Below are 19,128 nucleotides of genomic sequence, written 5' to 3'. Positions count from 1 at the left end.
TGGACTCGCTCCAACAGGTCCATGTCCTTCTTATGTTGGGGGTCCCAAAGCCGAACACAGTACTCCAGGTGGGGTCTCACGAGAGCGGAGTAGAGGGGCAGAATCCCCTCCCTCAACCTGCTGGTCACGCTGCTTTTGATGCAGCCCAGGATACGGTTGGCTTTCTGGGCTACAAGCGCACATTGCCGGGTCATGTTGAGCTTCTCATCAACCAACACCCCCAAGTCCTTCTCCTCAGGGCTGCTCTCAATCCATTCTCTGCCCAGCCCATATTTGTGCATGGGATTGCCCCGACCCATGTGCAGGACCTTGCACTTGGCCTTGTTGAACTTCATGAGGTTCACACGGGCCCACCTCTCCAGCCTGTCAAGGTCTCTCTGGCTGGCATCCCTTCCCTCCAGCGTGTTGACTGCACCACACAGCTTGGTGTCACTGGCAAACTTGCTGAGGATGCACTTAATCCCACTGTCCATGTCGCCGACAAAGATGTTAAACAGTGCCAGTCCCAATACCGACCCCTGAGGAACACCACTTGTCACTGGTCTCCACTTGGACATCAAGCCGTTGACCGCAACTCTTTGAGTGCGACCATCCAGCCAATTCCTTATCCACCGAGTGGTCCATCTGTCAAATCCATGTCTCTCCAATTTACAGACAAGGATGTAATGTGGGACAGCGTCAAATGCTTTGCACAAGTCCAGGCAGATGACATCAGTTGCTCTTCCCTTATCCACCAATGCTGTAACCCCGTCATGGAAGGCCACCAAATTCGTGATAGAAATCAAAATTTTTAAGACTCTAGGTATTTTAACTACTACCTTATATTTTTTAAGTCAACAGTAATAGTCACTACAAATACACTTACTTGTACCTTTTATTAGCTATATTACTTTTAGCAGATTGGACCAAGTATTGTTTTAAGATGTTATTTGTAATGGATTGTTTTGCAGACAAGCACAGGAGGTATTCACACATGAATTAAAATCCCATTCATACCTAGACCTTTCACAAAAGTCAGCCATTTGAAGCGCTGCACCATTTCTCAAGTTCATTTGTTAAAAAGGCAGTTAAGATGCATCCATCCCTCACCGGAGTCAGCAAGGAAAAAGGCAAAAGCAATTCCGGAATCTGCCAATACCATTCAAGGCACTATGATAACCTCCCATGGACTAGCAGTCAAAATACTTTTAATCTCAGTTTGACCTGTGTTTTAGACAGATCCTCTCAAGTAGATGTTTGTTTTCTCAAAGGAAGTCAAACATAGGCATGCAGTAAAGATTCCATGTTTATGTCAAGCTGAAAACCACTTCAGTGAAGAGACCAGATGCAAATGTTTGCTGCTTTCCTAACAACCAAGAAACTGCAATTGCTTTACGTGTTTCCCTTCCAACTTTAGCTGAACAAATCAAGAGGTACGACGATAAGCCATTGCTTTACCCTTACAGGTTAGCAAGGGTAACCTGTTAAAAAAAAAGCTAAAAAAATCAAGTTAAATTATAATCCTGTATTTTGTGCAACTTACGGATAGGTTTGTATTTGTATTATTGTGATTTTTTTAAACGTTCAGTAAACCAAAATATTTCAAACGCCCTGACAGTTCAAAATACTGAATATGTAGCCACTAATTGACTTAAGTGTTTAATACCAATTTGACATTTTATTGAATTTTGAAATTTTTAGCCTAGTATATCCTTAACACTGAGATCACGGCAATGTTTTGGTTGCTATGCAAGATTCTGTTGAAGTTACGTTGACAGAACAGCTGTAATTATTTAGTGCGAGTATCTTAGGAATGGCCAGTGAAATAAAGTGTTTAGATTCCTTAACAAACCCTTAAGAACCAGGTCACTGAAACAACTGTTTAACTGATGATATTACATGCTCACCTTAATATAAGATCTTAAAGAAGATAAATAGAATGGGGTAGTAAAATAAACTTTTCATTCCACTAGTTTTAGACAGTAACTCTGGTGCCACAGGCAGCATGCTTTCAGAGACACTGATTTAATAAACTGAATTACCTTATGCTCATGATATGTCAAGGTAACTCCTGAATTAGTTTTCACTGCAGGACAAACTCCACTAGGAGTACTGACATTTGCTCTTAATGTTCTGTAGTAAGAGGCAGAGTTTTAGAACCCACAAAACACAAACATGCAAAAACCGCATTGGTAAGTTAACCTTGCACTGCAGCAGCTTCTGAATTAGCAGCAACTTCCAAATTAGCAGCAGCTTCCTGCTGTGCTTCCTCCACAGCAGGGGATGCCTCTGGAGCCGGTAAGTCACTCTCCCCTCCAGTTTCTGGGGATACCCCAGCACTCTCATCCTGTGCTGCAGGTCCAGCAGCAGCTACTGCATCAGCCTCTTCCGTGACTGTCTCTGCTTCAGTGACTTCAGCCGTCTCTTCTTCATCACCTTTTAAGGATTTATTTAATACAATAAAGAGAGTAAAGTGCATGCATGCAACACAAATTCACCAACTACTTTTTACCATCATCCTCATTTAAATTTAAAAAGGGGAGCTAAGCTTTGGGAGCAGAATTTACAAACAAAGTCAAGAAATCAATAATTAATCCCCCCCCATATTGTCTGATGTGGCACCAAAAAGAGGTTTACAAGATGAGGAAACCATATTCTTCATTACCGAGTTTCATAACTGCTTCAGTGTGATAGAAAAAGAAACTTAAAGTGGCTTAAAGCAAGTGACTGCAAGAGGTGGGAGCGCAGAGAAGGATAAAAAAGGACCACACCAAGTGTTGCTTCAAACCCACTCTGCTGAAAGGGCCACTGATAACGCGCTCAGGGGCATCACACGGAGCAGATGCTTGTCCAGTTTGCACCCAGCAGTGGAGTTACCGCACTGGGAATAAGACATTTGCTACTGTACTTAGAAGCTCTTACAGAGTTGATTATGATCAGGCTCACAGCTTAGAAGCACTGCAACCCAAGGTGTGGCTTCAGCTTACGCAGGGCTATTTTCAAGGTGGCTAACTTGGCTGGCAACAGCTACAATAATGCCGAGCCCAACAAGTGATTAGTTTTCAGATGGGTTTTGTGCCATCTCTTAGCTCTGCGCTGCCACTGGTACTCTGCTATCCCTATTCACTCTGCTTCCTTTAAAGCTATATTGAATACACTGTGACCACTGCAAGAGCCATAGCACTCAAGTAAGAAAGGCAAGGTCTGCGGGGCAGAATAAAACAAGGGACCCTTACTGAAACTAGGTGTATATAAGTATGAAAATAACTTGCTAAGTTTAAATGGTCAGCATTCACTTTACTGGAGATAGGACCACTTATGACTGACCATTTTCTTTTTACAAGTCCCAGCTGTCTTTTAAAGACTTGTCTACACTGCTGTGGGCCAGGCTCTTCAGAATCTGAAAAACCCCGTGTTTCCCAATCATGCACTACTTCAAACTCAGCTGAGACAAGTCATTAAAAACTAACAGCACAAAGCAACAAAGATGCACAATCACCATGCAAACATGCACTAAGATCAAGTTAACAACAGAAAGTTATATACCAAGTGTTCACCACAAGTGTACCACTAGAATCAACTCACCATGTGAAAAAATAGAACTGGAAATAAAGTTTGTAATACAGTGTAAACTAAGTGAGAATAGAAAGGAAAAGAAAGACCTTAAAGAGACATAGTCAGAATTTATTTTATTCTTTTATATCTGTTTAAAAACTAAACAGATCAATTTTAATTCTTGGTTTTCTTACGCTAGTGCAAGCCTGTCTTTTTGTGTTCAGGTTTAAACACAAGCCTATTCATTGCTCAGCAAAAATCAAAGCTTCGTATTATGCAACCTGATCATGTCCCTTTAAGAGAATACTGTTATTTCAAAAAAACTAAATTGATTACACAAAGAACAGACTAACAGCCAAGCTCAGCATTCAGTACACTTTATTGGACAGTCAAATATAGAGTGCATTCATTCAGAACAGCCAGCTTCTCAATCTCAGAACTGCCTTCCACAAAGCAGATTCAGTAATAAGCTCAATATGGTTTGGCCTTGCAAACATAGGTAGTTCTTTTAAAGTCTCACAAGTATGGAGTTTTACAATAGAAGGTATAAAGTCATCCCAAGGTAGGCTGCAAGGTACGCAATGGTGAACGACTGTCCTTTGTTTGTATTTAACTTCCTCGGGTTTGGAAAGAGATTTCCCTTGTATTTTAGTCTGGAAAGTGTAAAAGCAGAGGATAGATTAGAAAGATTGAATCAGCTTGCATCAAGTTAAAAAGAAAAGTCATTGCTGAAAAAGAAGGAAATCAGGAACAAGTTTAAAGGAGACACATGCAAATGGAAGACAAAACTCAGTATTTGCTAAATAAGCAAGTAGAATGTTCTGCAAGGAAAACATCATTTTACAGCTCAAATGATGTCCCACATTTCCTACTGCTACTTCAAGTCAGGCTGCCGCCAGGGGCTTTTTTAAATCCCTCCCTACATTTGAGAGTAGCTTTCAGTTAAGAAGAGCTACAGAAAATTTGCTATTAGATCTTTTTTAAAATGTCTAATATCATTAATTAAAATACCATTAAATATAATTTCAACCCACTAATAAACAAACAAGCCTAGAGTAGCATTTGATTCATTCTCTTGTTTTGACAGCCTTGTTTGATACATGTAGTTCTTTATAATAGACATTTTGAGTTTGGGCACAAGGGGAGAATTTTCCTCGGGATGAAAAACCACGAAAATCAGTGGGATCAGGAGAGCCTCTCTCTGATCAGCTGCTCCCTAGTATTAAGTTCTTCCAGCTAGAAAGTTGTTCTCTTACCATAGGGCACATAGCAAATATGCCATGAATGTGCTGTTTGGCATGCTGCCTTTCTATCCACCACTTCATATTGTTACCAGCACTGTTTTATAGCTTATTTTAAGCTTGATTCTATGTGACCCTAAAAAAATATTAGACTACTTTGAGAACAGAATTTTTAATTGCTCTTACCAGCAACGCTTACTGTGAAAAAGTGTAAGGACTAACTGAATCTAAAGAATGTGTGGGGAAAAGAAGCTGCAGTCGCACTTCTGGGAAAAACAATACTATGGTAACACTCTGTGACAAGATACACACAAAAATATGACTATGCAGGGAACAGGAAAAAAAGGGGAGGAAGAGAGATGTTAATTCTTTTGAGAAAGCACACAGAGGATTCCATAGGAAAAGTAAGAACAGAAACCTCTTTTGGGAGGATACAGTTGGGAATGAAGGAGGATTTTAAAAAGAGCTGATTCAACAGTAGTTTTGTATCGTGAATTGGAATTAGCTACTCAGAAGTCCAATTAAAAACTCTGGGTTGAGCATTTATTCAGAAGTCCAATACTGAAAATAATATAGGAAACAAGTTTCAACTGTGTTCACTGTATGGCCTCAGAAATGTTTTGGACTTCTTACTATCAATAATAAGGGAGGCAGCAATCATCTGCCATTGGTTGTGACATTTATGTAAATTACTAAGCAGCGCAAGGCATCAGATTATGGCATCTCTGGAGAGTACCCGAAGTCAGAATTAAGTAAATTACAGAGCACTGAGTACTCTTACCCGTCTCGGGCAACAGAGGTATAGCCTTCAGTGGGTCAACAGCACCACTGACTCTGCGGGTATCCCACTCAAACATTTTGGTAGACTAGGGTTAAAACTCAGTACCTTGCAGAAGTAAACCTTAAGAAAAGAGGGAATACACTGACATCACTTTGAGTGCCCTGGAAGGTTTGCTTAATGCTTTCACACCTACCATGTTCTTCCGACTATGTTAGTCAAAACGTAACGAGTGTAACCCTCCTCTCTTCCCTGAACAGCAGACGACTAGGTCACTAGGAGAAAACATCCACTTTGGTCCTCGTTAGTTTTTTTATTTTAGGGACAAGGAAGGATTGCATTAACATTGTGGCCAAATTCTCAGCATTTAAAGAATTAAGTTTAAAAACTGTATTGCTTCCAGCTGCTTAAGAGAAAGGAAATTAAGGTGTTTTGCCATTTTAAATCTCAAAATCTGTAATTGTAAAGTTCTAAAACTAAAGGATGTGTTGTGGAACTTCAAGACTAACAACTTCAAAGAAATAATTTTAGAGGCAGACAATTCAAAGCATTGTCACATTGAAAATAAAATTTAAACTCAGCATACTTTATTCAAATCTATTATTTGTGTGCATGCAAATATATTAAATCAATTCTCTAGATGTCAGCATCAGAAAAAATAAGGAACAGCTTCAAGTGCTATGGCTTCATTAATTTATTTATTTTTTAAATAATAACTAAATAAAAATATAAAGATCCTTAAGAAGTCCTTTTTTCTAATTGCTTTTCCTAGCAAGGCCATGCTTGCCAAAGTTCTATCTTTTATATTAATGCCACCGTAACACTAACTGATGTAGACAGAGACAACATTCCATTACAAGTATTTGAACTAACATGGTCTAATTATTTAAGCATGAAGAGCTAAGTAAGGATTTGCCACACATTTAGGTGGTGTCTGCTTTTCATTTAATTCTAAATTAAAAAGGACAAAATCAAAGTTGTGGGACAAGAAATAAATCCAATTTACAATCTTTTTGAAAAACATACTTTTTTTTCCTATTGAACTGTCCTGATGGCATGTGGCCTGGAACCAAACTGTTGACTGAGAAAAAGATATTATCTCCTTCCCCCTCAACAAACAAGAGAACAAAACTGATTTTGACAGCATCATGCATTTAGTCAAGTTTCATTAAGCTTCCAGTAAATCAAATGCAAATACCCAATATACAATTAACGGTTCACACATCAACTCTTTCCACCCAAAGAGACTCCTGCAGGTTGATCACAGGCCAGATTCACTGCCTAAACATTAAGTCCATTCCCAAAATTTGTGCAGAAGTAGCTTTGTAACAGAACACTGCACAACCACCTTTGTCTTTACTCCCAGTCACAGAGCTCAGACAAGGACTTGGACAGGGTTAAGGCCTGATTAGACAATCTAGAAATCTGTTCCAGATCCTCATGTACCCGGGGAACAAGAGAGAAGAGCTCAACTCACCCTTGCTTGACCAAGGTTTGTTTTTCCGCCCCTCAGCTCTCTCATGAAGAATATTCATATGTTCAATATACTTGCTGCGGGATGAAGTGACTATTCTGTAGGCCTGAAAGGAAATTATACCCAAACTTATTGGTATATCCCTACAAAGTTACCAAACAAAAAGACGGGAGAGGGAGAGAAAGGTTTTTAAGCAAGTGCTACTGCTCATCTTAAAAGGCACATCAAATTATGCTAAGCAAGTTAAAAAAAAGAAAAATCTATTTTGCTATACTAACATTTTTATACATTTCATATTTCCCCATTGTGGGAAAGCAAATACAATATACCATGCAGCTCTTGAAGTGCTGCAGTGTTGCAGGAATTGAAAACAGTATTTTAAAAGACAATTACAGTCAGATTATTTAAAAAAAAAAAAAAAAACTATGGTAAAAAGGTGACAGCAAGAGAATTTATTATTCCTCCAGATATGCAATCACACAAGTTTGATATTTTGAACAAGTAGAAGCTACTTACCATTCAAGAGGATTATTTTGTGGGAGAGGGAAATGTGTACCTCTCTGGGATGTGCTAGTCACTATCGCAAATCTTGGGGGGGTGGAAGGAAGCTATGAAATGGAGGCTTTAGGGATGTTAAGCACAGAGTCTGATATATTTAGATGCAGGGAAGAGAATGATTACCAAAAAGCTTGATGAGAGTAGATGTTTACAAAACTTTAACATGTTTTTTCTAAGTAATTAATATTCTTATCTTTCTTTGTGCCCAAATTAACGAGGTTCATAATCTTCCCCTTGTGGCTTCAGACAGCTTACTTCACATCTGTCTTGCCCGCTTTGATATATTCTTAATGTTTGCGGTTGACAAGAACAGGCAAGAGGTTAGAGGCAGGTGCCTTACTCCATCTTTGGACACATTCATTTCACATAGTTTTAAATATGTTTTCCACTAAGAATGACAACAGCACGAGATATCAAGGTTAACAGTAAAACAGGCAAGCAACAGGCATTCAGTTTCACTAGTTGTCTTGAACTGATTTTTAAGTCAGACTGTATTTAATTACATCCACATCTACAACATCCACATTCTATCGACGGTTTGCATCTTGACCATATTCTTTAACCCAGAACACACCTTATACTGTGCCAACTCAGAAACCACAAACAGCTCCATTCCCAAACACTTACATAAAATAAACCACCAAAAGCAGCAACACCAGCAAGGAGATAGTAAATGATGCTCTCTCCAGAAGAGCCAGGAACACTCCCAGATGACATCTGGCGAAGAGGTGCTATAAAAACCATTATTGAAATTGATGTAAAGTGCTGCTAAAATACAATCACAAAATATGACAGAATCCGAACTTCGTATGGGAAGGGATGATTTAAAAAGCTGTAAGAAAATGGAGAGGTACAGCTTAGCTATGTTTAGTACAACTGAGTAAAATAGGGCGTGGTGCCTAACTGAACGAGGTACGTGGCTGAGCTCTTCCTAAGAGTGTAAGACCTTCTGTGAACTACGCTGTTCTGCCTGTTAGCTTCCAAGTACTGGATGCAGTCTATAGAGACTAAGGAACTGCCTAAGGAATGTTAAAAAAAAAAAAAAGGAATGCAAAAAAGTTCCTGCCTTAAGGTATGTAAAAGAATTAATCTGTCCTTATTCAGTCTTGCAGCAGTCATGATCAACAAAGGTAACAAATCCTCTTCAGTTTAATAGCAGAGCACTTTAAGAAAAAACCTTTTCCTTTGAATTCACATTCTTTAATTCCCAAGCAGCCTGCTGGCATTTAGATACATGCCCATAACCCAAAATCTCACGTATTGGCCAACAGGGCAGACAGGCAGGATTACACAATTTTATCCCCGATCAAGTACATATTCATTATAATAGCAGCGTTAGCCATTTATTTTTGTTCACCGTTTCTGTAGTTTTGATGCTTGCTATAGGCTTGGATTCTTCTGTACATCTCTAAAAGAGACCCACAAAACACACACGTAATTCTGTTCATCAACAAAGCTTTCAGCTGAATTTCGTGACTTCATCCCAGATGAGTAGCACAGATGAAAAACGCCTCATTGAAAGGGTGCTCATTAAACATAAAATGGCTCTGAGCATTGCAATTGGTAGCTGCAAAAATAGCCTCAATCTCAAAATATTGCCATCGTGTGCCAGATTATGTCTCGCACGATCTGTCTCATGACACACACTTTTCAGACTCCTCTTCAATCGTCAGGCATCCTAATGGATCTTCTTACATTTACATATGTGTTCTGTAGTAGCTTCTCATGAGTACCTTCTTCTCAAAGGCTGCACATTATAGGCAGGAGAGTGCTCCGTCAGCCTGCAATCATCCAACGCGGCTGGAAGGTTTTTTTGCTACTGGTTACACAATTCCCGATGCGCCAAAAGCCATGGCTGCAGCACACCGGGCTGATTCACGCTCCCTCCCGGTGCTAACAGACCGCTAAGGAAACCACTGCCTTGACTACCCACCTAAGGGGTTTTTCGACCCCTTTATTTTTCAGTTACGAGGTGGAAGTTAAGACAACGGCGGCCGGCTCGCTGCAGGAGCGGGGTTACACCTGCCCGCCACCGAGCCTGCTTCCATGGAACGGGAGGGGGGGCACGGCCCCACCGCAGCCGCTTCTCCCAAAGGGCGAGCCGCCCAGCGGAGCGCGATCCCGCTCCGCGGAGGCAGGGGCTGCCCGCCCGAAGGCGGGAGAGGTTTCAAGGCAGCCGGTTCCCGCCGGCGGCGGGGACGACCGAGCAGCCGCGCCCGGCTCCCGCCCGCCCCCTCACACGGCGGGGAGCCGCAGCTGAACGCGGTAACGGACCGGACCAACGGCCGCGCCGCGCGCCCGCCGCACCTGCTCCTGCCCCGGCCCCGCGCGCCCCCCGCCTCAGCCCCCGGCCTGCGACCTTCGCGCGTCCCCCCCGCCGCGTCACCGTCACCCTCCCCGTCCCGTCCCGCCCCGCGCGTCCCCCCCCGCTGTCCCGTTGACCTCTACCGGGCCGCGGGTCGAGCTCCCGGGCGGCCCCCGCGTACCGCGCTGCTTGAGGCGGCTCGCAGCAGAGGGAGCCCTGCTCAGGCGGGAGGCGAGCGCCTGCGAGGCGGCCCTGCAGAGATACATGGCGGCGGGAGCCGGGGAGCGGAGCGGAGCGGAGCGGAGCGAGCACCACGGACTGCCGGACAGCGCGGGGCTGCGGCGGCGGCAGACGACACCGATCCCCCGCCTCCCTCCCCTGCACGGCGGGGCGGGGCCACCGCGGGGAGGGCGGGGCCGGCGCCCGCCCCGCCCCCGGGCCACTTCCTGGCGCACCTGGGCACCCGGGGGCGCGGAGCGGCGGGGCCAGCGCGGCTTCGTCGGGGAGCAGAGCCTGCGCTGCCGGGGGAGGGTCGGGTCCTTCCCGGCCCGCGGGGGTGACAGGGCCGCGCCTCGAGCGCTGCCATACCAGGTACCGCCGCTGAAACGTTGGCTGGGAAGTTAAATACAGCCACTGGCGCTCAGCGCTCACAGAGGCTGCGATAGCAGGGATTGCTGAAAGCTCAGAAGAGCCAGAGCAGGAGGGAGGACACCAGGGATTACATTCACTAAGGAGGGGGGAAAAGCGAGGAACACATTACTGTTTTACTAGAATCGGAAGTTCTCCAAGAGTGTTCCTTTGCCAACAGCTCCTGGAAAGAGATCTGGAGAAGTCAACTAAATTAACAGCAAAGGGCACTCGGGTTAAACACTAGGAGGAAGGAGTTCAACATTGGTAGGAAAACGCTAGAGGAAGTAAACCACCACTGTGGGATGGAGTGAGCTGTTAAAGTCATGGGCACCTCAGGGTCAGAGCTGTGCAGCTGTCCTTCTCCTCCCCACATCGTTAGATGGTTGCCCTATTACTTGTCCCTTCTCTATAGGTAGCTTTGATGATCCCTCAATGATTATTTAATGCCATATTCTGCCCATTGTCATGATCCCCTTTTTCCATTCTTTGTCCTTGACTGACCTTGACATATGACAAGAAGGTGAAAGTGTAAGCCTTTAGAAGGCAGCGCTCACACTGGAGACCAACATGGGCTATGCACTCTCACCACCAAGGTTGTGGGCACCTTTCAGGCAGTGAGCAACTCCAAAACTGCAGCCAGGGGAAGGCCGGCCTCTCCTCCATGACACATGCACAAGCCCAGGGTAAGGCACCGCACACACTCCCCCTCTACTGCCCTGAACAACCACCACAGAGCTGGCACTATCCCCTCCCTATCCCTAACTACTGCCCTTCCGAGGAATAAATCCTCAGGGAATAGCAGGGTACATCTATGACCAGCCTCAGAGAGCTGCAAGACAGAAAAGATGTGCCTGAGAGAACCTGCGTAATAGCCATTGAGGAAGGGACAGACTAACAAGCTGCAGGTCAGTTAAACAGTCTCCAAGATTCAAGACCAAGCTTTCATCAGAGCTTTCTGAAAATACAGGCTACATTTCAACTTTGCATGTGGTAGCAAAAGCAAAGCAAACTTCCTGGCAAGGAAAAAATAATAGAGACTCACACAGAATTTAAAGGTTGGCCACCTCTGATTGTTGTCTCTGACGAAACTTCATTTCTGCTCTGGGGGGGGGGGTGGGGTGGGGGGGATCAATCCAGACCACAAAGGACTGAAGAACGACAGCACTCAAGGAACTATATCAAGCTTGCAAACAGATGTGTAACTTTAATTATGGCATCTCTAAATCCCTAGGTCAAACTTTGAAAGTCTACCTGGTCAAGGCTGAGTTGAAAGCTTCTTCTTTGATGCGTGAAGTAGCAAATGCACATTCTGGCATTTGTACAGATTAATTTTTAGTTTTTCAATAAATCCTATTCTTATATTTGCTTATCGCTTATTTTATAAATCTAGCAATGAAAATGATGGCAGGGCAAGAATACACTTAGCTTCTGGAATATTTGCTGAACTTTCTCTGAACTGATGTCTAATTTTGTAGTATACCTTCCAAGATAGTAAAGCGAGTTTTGAAAGCAACATTGATAAACTATGAAACAGTAATGCCGCATAAAACAATTTCAAGACCAGTACAATGACATATAAACAGTAAGAAAAGTCTTCATAAGTTTCTTCCAGACTTTATAATTTATTTCATAATTCTGCACATGAAATGTATGAACATGTAAGTATTTAGATACTTGGTACTTCTGCTGTGCTCATTTATTTGTAGGTCAAGTGGTGATCATGCTACATCTCACCAAGTATACCGTCAACCTAAGAAAGAGGAAAAAGAGTCTCAGCAACAAGGAAAATAGAGACAATGAATATGATTAGAAACATCTCACAACATACTGTATTTTTAGCTGGAGAGGAATATTTATGGGAAAAATAACTACAGCACTACAAGTTTTTCTATACCTAGTTTATTGAATTCTTTCATGTGGCATAATAACTGCTCTGAGACCATAATCCCCAACAGAATTTTTAGCTGGCAGAAACACAGTTATGTTTTTTACATTGAAAAGGACAATGACCACATACGATTTGCACTATAAGGCAAGGCTACGGACATTGACTTTATATCATTCTTATGTGCATTATACAACTGAAACTGAGAAAAAAAAATATTTCCCACTGTAGACCTGTTAAAATAATAAAAAAAAAAAGGCAAAGATAAGCTATTTTTAGTGACCTTGATCTCTCTGCCACTAAAGCACTTGTAAAGTATTCTCTTTGTGACCTAGATTTATTATGGGCACCGTAAGAGATGTGTTATTTTCCAAACGTTTGCATGTTCAAGACAGAAAGCTGGCAGTGAATATGCACACAAAATGAATATATGAAAATATAAATCAGTCACCTTATCACATTAAAACTGGGAAGGAGTTAGAAGAATAGCAAAAGCCAAGATGTAAAGTATTAAGGAAAACAGTAAGGGAAGAAAATAAGTCAGTCCAAAATCTTGATTGCTAACAGAAGTCAAAGATCTGCAGAATTTGTGTTCAGCTAAGTCAAAAGCATCTGTATGTACATACTTACTATGAACATTCTGTACACTTATGTTGTCGCTCTTCTTTTCTTTTTTCATATTCCATTACATCTTCATTATGCTGCTTGACAAGCTATAAAATATCAGTATATGATAAACAGCTATGCAATGCACAGCTGGAACCAGAGAACAAAAAGATTTCTACAGAATATAAAATTGCTATTACTGGAATGTAAAACAATACATAATTATTGAGAATTGGGACAACACGGAGTAATTTATCTATAAATTATCACTTGTGCAGTGAGGCATTTTTTCCACACCTTTCTCAAGCATTTTCTGCTGGTTGATTGAGGGGGGGTGGTTCCTACTGTCAATCAATCCACCACCCCCCCAAAACTGGGGAAAACCCCAAAGGGAATCCACCTCACCCTGCAAGGTGTTGTCATCATGGGAGTGCTGCTTATCCTGCACATTTCTTTGCGAGAGCTACTATTACACCCGGCTTGCTTTATCAACAACATCTAGCCTGTGACTTCTCTGAAACAGGGAACATCTTACATTTGCACTTTGCTCAGGAAAAGGGGGTCTTAATCAATTGACTACAGCTGAAAAATGAGAAGAGAATGTATCAGTAGCCTGATAAACACAATGTTATTGAGGCACATCCCTAGGTTTTTGGTTTTGTGGGTTGTTTTTTTTTTAAGATCCATCACAGAAAATAATGTTAAAGCCTTAAACCTACTGGCTTGAAGAATTAATTCTTCTGTTGTGGCTGTTTTCAGTTTGCAACAGAAAGAAGCTTAATAAGTTGTTCAGTTTTATACAGAAAAGTGCAACATAGATTTGGGAAAACATAACTAATCAACATATCATGCTTCAGTCTTGACAGCTGCTATGACTGTCCATCACCCCAATCAACTAACTAGGTTGTAATCATCATCTTCAGATCACTGTGGTTTGGGAATAGTTAAGTTCAACAAAACCAAATAAAAACACTTACAAGAGCCCACAAGGCAGCACTGGTGCTAAAAGCCAAGCCAACTCCAAACCAGTTTGGTTGGTCATAATTACGTCTTTTTGCAACAAATGCAGAACGAGTAAAAGCTAAAAAGGCAGAAGATTACAAACGTGTTAACGCTTCTCAGGTTTAGACTACGAAGTCAATTACTGACACATACAATCAGGGGAAAAAACCCAAACAAAGCTAATCATCATGTATAAACGGCCCCATAACATTGTTATAGCTCACCCATCTGTCGGCATACCGCAGCACGCACTCCCTGATCCGAGGGAGAGGCGAGAGGGGACGGGGCGCTGCCAACAGCTCCGAGCAGCGCCTCTCCCCTGCCCGCACACCCCGCACCCTACCGCGCCTCCTGCTTGCGACGCCTCTCACCGTCCCCCGCAGAAGGCTCCCACCCGCGGCCCTTCCCCACCTGCCCGCACCCCGGCACAGCCGTCCTGAGGAGGGCCGGCACCACAGCCGCGATGAGGAACGGCGGGTCCTCCCTCCGGCCTGGAAGCAGCACCAACTTAATGTCGACAAAAAAAAAAAAAACATGACTAATTGGTTTGTATTAAAAAAATTAAAAGAGGAAAACTGCCACCGCAGCTTGCTTTAACTCCAGCCGTGAAGCGAGGAGCGCTACAGCTAACGGGCACGACGCCGGCCCCCCCGCAAGCAGCCGAGCTCCCACGGTCAACAGACAGGCCCCGGGGCACGGTCGCAGCCCGCTAACGCACAACGCTCTCGGGGCAGAGGGGGGCAGACTCCCGCTCGCCTAAACCCAAACGGGCTCCCCGCTACCCCGAGTCACGGCGAGCCAGGCCCCGCTCTACCGCCACCGCTCACCGAGGCTCGGCGCTCCCGTCACCAGCCGCAAGCGCTTCGCCACCCTCAGTGCCGTCGCCATCTTGTCGGCTCGGCCCGGCTCCGCCCACGGGGGCGGGACCGCCCCGCCCCGCCTCGCCTCTCCCTCGGGCGCCGCGAGCGGAGGCGCTCCCCTGCACGAGGCCGGGCGGGCCGCGCGCCTGCTGCGCAACACCCGCCCCTCACTGCGTTTGCTGACGGTACAGAGCGGCAGCGAGAGCGGGTTGCTCGTCCCCTCCGCGCGTGGAACCGGCTCTGCGAGGCCGGGCGGCCGCTGCGGGCGTGGGCAGAGCTACGCCCGCCACCCGCCCCCTTCTCCTTCAGCCCACGCGCGTGGAGAAAAGGCTTCCCGTCCCTCAGGGCTAACCCGTGACCGCCCCGCGCGGGCGACAGCCTGAAGCACAAGCACCTGGCCGCGGGCAGGGGCCCGCAGGGTCTGCTCGGCGGGGAGCGCCGCGCCGCCCCGGGGCCGGGCCCTGACTCAGCGGGGGGCCGCGGCGTCCCTCCCCTCCCCGGCCCGGCACACCTGGCGGGGGCGGGGGCGGGGCCGGCGCCGGCGCGGGGTCGCGGCGCATGCGCGCGGGCCGTCGTGACCCGGCTGGGGAAGCCCTCCGCGGTGGCCATTTTGGCGGCGCCTCTCTCCGGCCTGCTCAGTTACCACGTGAGCCGCCGCCCGGGGCTCGGCGCGGCGCGGGGCAGCCCGGCGCGCAGACGGCGGCCGGGAGGGGCCGGGCCCGCGGCCGGCGAGAGCGCGGCGATTTGAGGGCGGGCGGGCGGGGGGGGTGGGGAGGCGGCGGTAGCAGCCAGACTCCGGCGGGGAGGCTCCCGGCAGCGGCGACCGAACAGCGGGGACGGGACGCAGCCCGTCCGCCCACCCCCCTCCCCGGAGTTCCTCGGCGGCGCCGGAGCCAGCGGCGGGAGCGGGAGCGGCGGGGAGGATGCCGTCGGTGAGCCTGCCGCCCAAGGAGAACGCGCTCTTCAAGCGCATCCTGGTGAGTGGCGGGGCGGGAGGCCCAGGCTCGGCTGCGGCGGGCCGCGGGGGGGGGAGGCGGCGGCGGCCCCTGCCCCGGCTCGTTCCTCGGGGTGGCGGGGAGCGGAGCCCCGGCGCCGCCCCACGGGCCCGGCGCCACCGCCCCGGCCCTCGCGGCGCCCCGGCCGCCGGCTCCTTCCTGCCGGGGCAGGCCGGGCCGAGGGGCGCCTGTCACCCGCGCCCTGTCCCGCCCGGGCGCGGCCCTGTCCCCCCGCTCGCCCACCGGAGCCGGTGCCCGCTGCCGGGCAGAGCCGCGGGGCCGTGGCCGGGCCCCAGGGGCTGCCCCGTGCCCCAGCGCTGGCCGCGGCCAGGCACTCCCGCGGCTCCGTGAAGATACCCCTGTGGCCGCTTCATTCGTCGGCTCGCTGTCCGCAGCCGCTCTGCTGAACCGCCCTACCTGGCTTTTCTTTTTTTTTTTTAATTTTTTTTTACGACTCAGATGTTTGCCGTAGACTGTAACCCGATTTGTTGGTCGGTGGGGAAGATGGCTTTCAAAGGAGGAAGTGGAGAAGGATGAAGGTTTTGAAGTCTTTCCGAAGTTTAGCTTACAGCTAACTCTTGTTAAAGTTTTGACAATCGATTTTTCTGGGCGGCACCTGGCATATGGATGAAAGAAACTGCAGTGGAATTTAGGCAATAAACCTGGTTTTTAGAATGAGGTTAAGATAGCGTACAGTCCAACTACCACCAAAGTGTGCACAGTTCAGTTAACATCTTAAGGAACTTGTTTCAGCTTTGATAAAGTGTTGCAGGAACGTTGTGTTTCTAAGGACTTGGGGTGAATAGAAAATGACAGAATGATGTTAGTGAGCAATTTCAGTGGATTTATTTACAAGATTCTGTTATATGGGTCAAGCACTGTATTGTTTTCTCTCAAAAAAGTCAGTTTTGTCTAAAAATCTTATGTCTTCTTTCAGAGAGGCTTAGACTACTACTTTGGATCCTTTCAGAGATCAGACATAAGATGAGTACTGTAGTCCTCTTGGAGTAACAGCACTCTTACGGCTCTGTAAACTTCTGCCACTTAAGTGGGGGGGGGGGGGGGTGCGTGTAATCTTCTGTCCCTTCTTTTTTCAAAATATTTTGTGGAGATAAATCTGTAGAACTAGAAATCCCTGTGTACAGGCACCTCATCATGAGACATGCAGCTTCAGTTAAGGTTAAAAAGTAAATACAATGAACTGTAAAGCTTATTTCGTCTTTGAAAGATTCAGTCCTGCTTGGGAGTTGGTATGGCCTTGCTCTCAGTGTGTAATTTTTGATGTGTTATGAACTGGGAAAGTAGTAGCCTTGTTGCTCGCTCACCCACCTTCCTTTGCATTGAGGATGGTTTGTGTGGTTACAAGACAAACTGAATCAAGGAGCCTTTCTGTGTTTAAAACTGACTGGTTTGGTTTCTTGGTTTTTTGTTTTTTTCCCCTGGGCTTGGTGCATGGCTGTCTGAGTATTTGTGTGGAGGGCAGGAACAAGGGAAGAAAAAGAGTTTATTTGGAGAAAATGCTGGCTCAGCACATGTGAGTTGGATAAAGCTTCACAATTTGGTTCAGGTCAGAAAAGAAAGGTGTGCTCCAGTCCACACAGATTTCTGTAGACTGAGGCAATTTTAATTTTGTCCTTTTTTTAAACTGAAAATCTTTAATAAAAATACAAGAGTTTCAGGTACTGGGTACGCTAGAAGTTATTCTGGTATTTTGATGTTCTCCTGTATCTTGCAGGGATGAGCTTGTGACGTGTAGTCTAGTATTAAGACTGCCCTGTCATTAGTTGTCTTTGTAATGTACGGTGAATAGAAAAGGCTTGAAGTTGGTTTTTATCACACTGAAAATTTGGGTAATGAGCTACGTGTCTTCCTTGTTATGGACAATGACCCTACTTTGTGAAGTTTTGATTATGTGTTTGACTTGAATTAGTGAGACATCTTTTAGAAAGTCCCATTTATCAATGCAAGTCCAAAGAAACATTACTTCCCTACTCCTGTGGCTTAACTCCACCTCTCTGTTCCTGCAGCCTCTCCTCGGTCTACGCTTTCTTTTCAGGAGACTGTAACCCTTCATTATGCCATATCCTCTGCCGCCTCTTCCTCTGACCCATGGGTGGCTGAAGAGCAGGTCACTAGAACAGGCTCCCCAGGGAAGCGGTCATGGCACCAAGCCTGTCAGAGTTCAAGGAGCGCCTGGACGACGCTCTTAGTCATACGGTTTAGTTTTAGGTAGTCCTGCAAGGAGCAGGGTGTTGGACTCGATGATCCTTATGGGTCCCTTCCAACTTGAGATATTGGTTCTACGGTTCTAAGCCCCTGCCTGGGCAGCTGGCTCCCCGACAGGACCTCTGAGCCCCCAGCCAGCTAACAAGGTGGTCTGATTGTCTGGCCTTGGCTCAGCACATGCTGTCTCCTGGCCTGGGTGGACCACGGAGTTGTTCTGTTGAGCATGCCTGGATGAGACTTTTTTCAGCAGATGCTTTGGGAACCAGCCCAAGTGGTATTGAAAGGATGCGTTACCCTTCAAATAGGTAATTACTGGTGCACAGGCTGTGTACAGAAATACAAAATCATTCACATTCTGATTTTAATGGAGGTAGTAAACACAGGAGTTAAGTAGGTAGCAGTCTTGTATTTCTGTAAGTGAAGCATAAAATGCAAAAAAGCAAACGGATTTTGTGTGTGTTTTTAAGTTCTTGAGGCCTCATTTCTTCTCCATTTTAAAGAAATATGCCTGTAACACAAATGTTGTATATTAAGGTCTTGTGAAAGCTGCCCAGCTTTCCATACTGAAAGGCAATAATTAGCTTTCAGAGTTTGTTTTTTTGTTTGTTTGTTTTGTAGTAAACATCTTATGTGATCAGTAAATTTCTTTTGCGTATGGATTTGCTTGCAAGCTAGCATTTCCACTTAACTGACAAATTCTGAGTTCAGAAGCATGCGTGCTTTGCCTTTGCATGTTGCAACACACTAACTAGACTAACCTCTTCTAGTCACTTTACAGGTATGTGGAGGTTCTAATGGAAAAATGTTTCTATTTGAAAGGCATTTTACAGTTTAGTGTTCTTGTAGTACAAAGGGAAAGGAATCTGCATTATTAGTTTGAAAAAAAAAAAAAACACCCACAGGATCATCGATCACCGTTCTGCTTAAAATTGCACTTCCATTAAAAAGAAAGTTTCTAACTCATATTGTTCTGATAGTTTTAACTATTTGCTGTTAAGCCGGCAGGTAGATATTCCTGTTCTGCTCAAAGGTTC

At 45.6% G+C, this 19,128-nt stretch overlaps 3 protein-coding genes across 6 annotated transcripts in view; 1 reads left to right on the top strand and 2 right to left on the bottom strand.

Moving 5' to 3' along the window:
- The window catches only part of MGARP (mitochondria localized glutamic acid rich protein), a 28,276-nt gene extending 18,053 nt beyond the window's left edge, over positions 1–10,223 (bottom strand). Inside the window, exons 1-4 of the mRNA XM_072861803.1 lie at positions 10,072–10,223; positions 8,213–8,316; positions 7,031–7,133; positions 2,182–2,415 (exon numbers count right to left, since the gene is read on the bottom strand). Coding sequence (XP_072717904.1) covers positions 2,182–2,415; positions 7,031–7,133; positions 8,213–8,316; positions 10,072–10,156 — 526 coding nt within the window. The 5' untranslated portion in view covers positions 10,157–10,223. The remainder of the gene's footprint in view (positions 1–2,181; positions 2,416–7,030; positions 7,134–8,212; positions 8,317–10,071) is intronic.
- Positions 10,224–11,698: 1,475 nt separating this feature from the next.
- Positions 11,699–15,497, bottom strand: NDUFC1 (NADH:ubiquinone oxidoreductase subunit C1). Of its 3 annotated transcripts, XM_072861304.1 has the most exons (5): positions 15,226–15,497; positions 14,435–14,520; positions 13,989–14,092; positions 13,032–13,118; positions 11,699–12,270 (listed from the first exon to the last, which is right to left on the bottom strand). In XM_072861304.1, the coding sequence occupies exons 1-4, from the start codon at positions 15,480–15,482 to the stop codon at positions 13,035–13,037; spliced, it is 531 nt and encodes a 176-aa protein (XP_072717405.1). In that variant the 5' UTR covers positions 15,483–15,497; the 3' UTR covers positions 11,699–12,270; positions 13,032–13,034. The 3 variants fall into 3 exon arrangements, with proteins under 3 accessions (XP_072717405.1, XP_072717407.1, XP_072717406.1); XM_072861306.1 differs by lacking the exons at positions 14,435–14,520; positions 15,226–15,497 and adding an exon at positions 14,841–15,098; XM_072861305.1 differs by lacking the exons at positions 14,435–14,520; positions 15,226–15,497 and adding an exon at positions 14,841–15,098 and having other exon boundaries at positions 13,036–13,118.
- A 54-nt stretch (positions 15,498–15,551) lies between these two features.
- Positions 15,552–19,128, top strand: part of NAA15 (N-alpha-acetyltransferase 15, NatA auxiliary subunit) — a 40,444-nt gene continuing 36,867 nt past the window's right edge. For both annotated transcript variants that reach the window (XM_072861303.1, XM_072861302.1), the window contains exon 1: positions 15,552–15,850. In XM_072861303.1, coding sequence (XP_072717404.1) covers positions 15,797–15,850 — 54 coding nt within the window. In that variant the 5' untranslated portion in view covers positions 15,552–15,796. The remainder of the gene's footprint in view (positions 15,851–19,128) is intronic.

The sequence above is a fragment of the Ciconia boyciana genome, chromosome 5 (assembly GCF_034638445.1).
Source record: "Ciconia boyciana chromosome 5, ASM3463844v1, whole genome shotgun sequence".
Taxonomy (NCBI): domain Eukaryota; kingdom Metazoa; phylum Chordata; class Aves; order Ciconiiformes; family Ciconiidae; genus Ciconia; species Ciconia boyciana.
The sequence above is the reverse complement of the archived record's forward strand: the minus strand, read 5'-3'. Positions and strand labels throughout refer to the sequence as shown.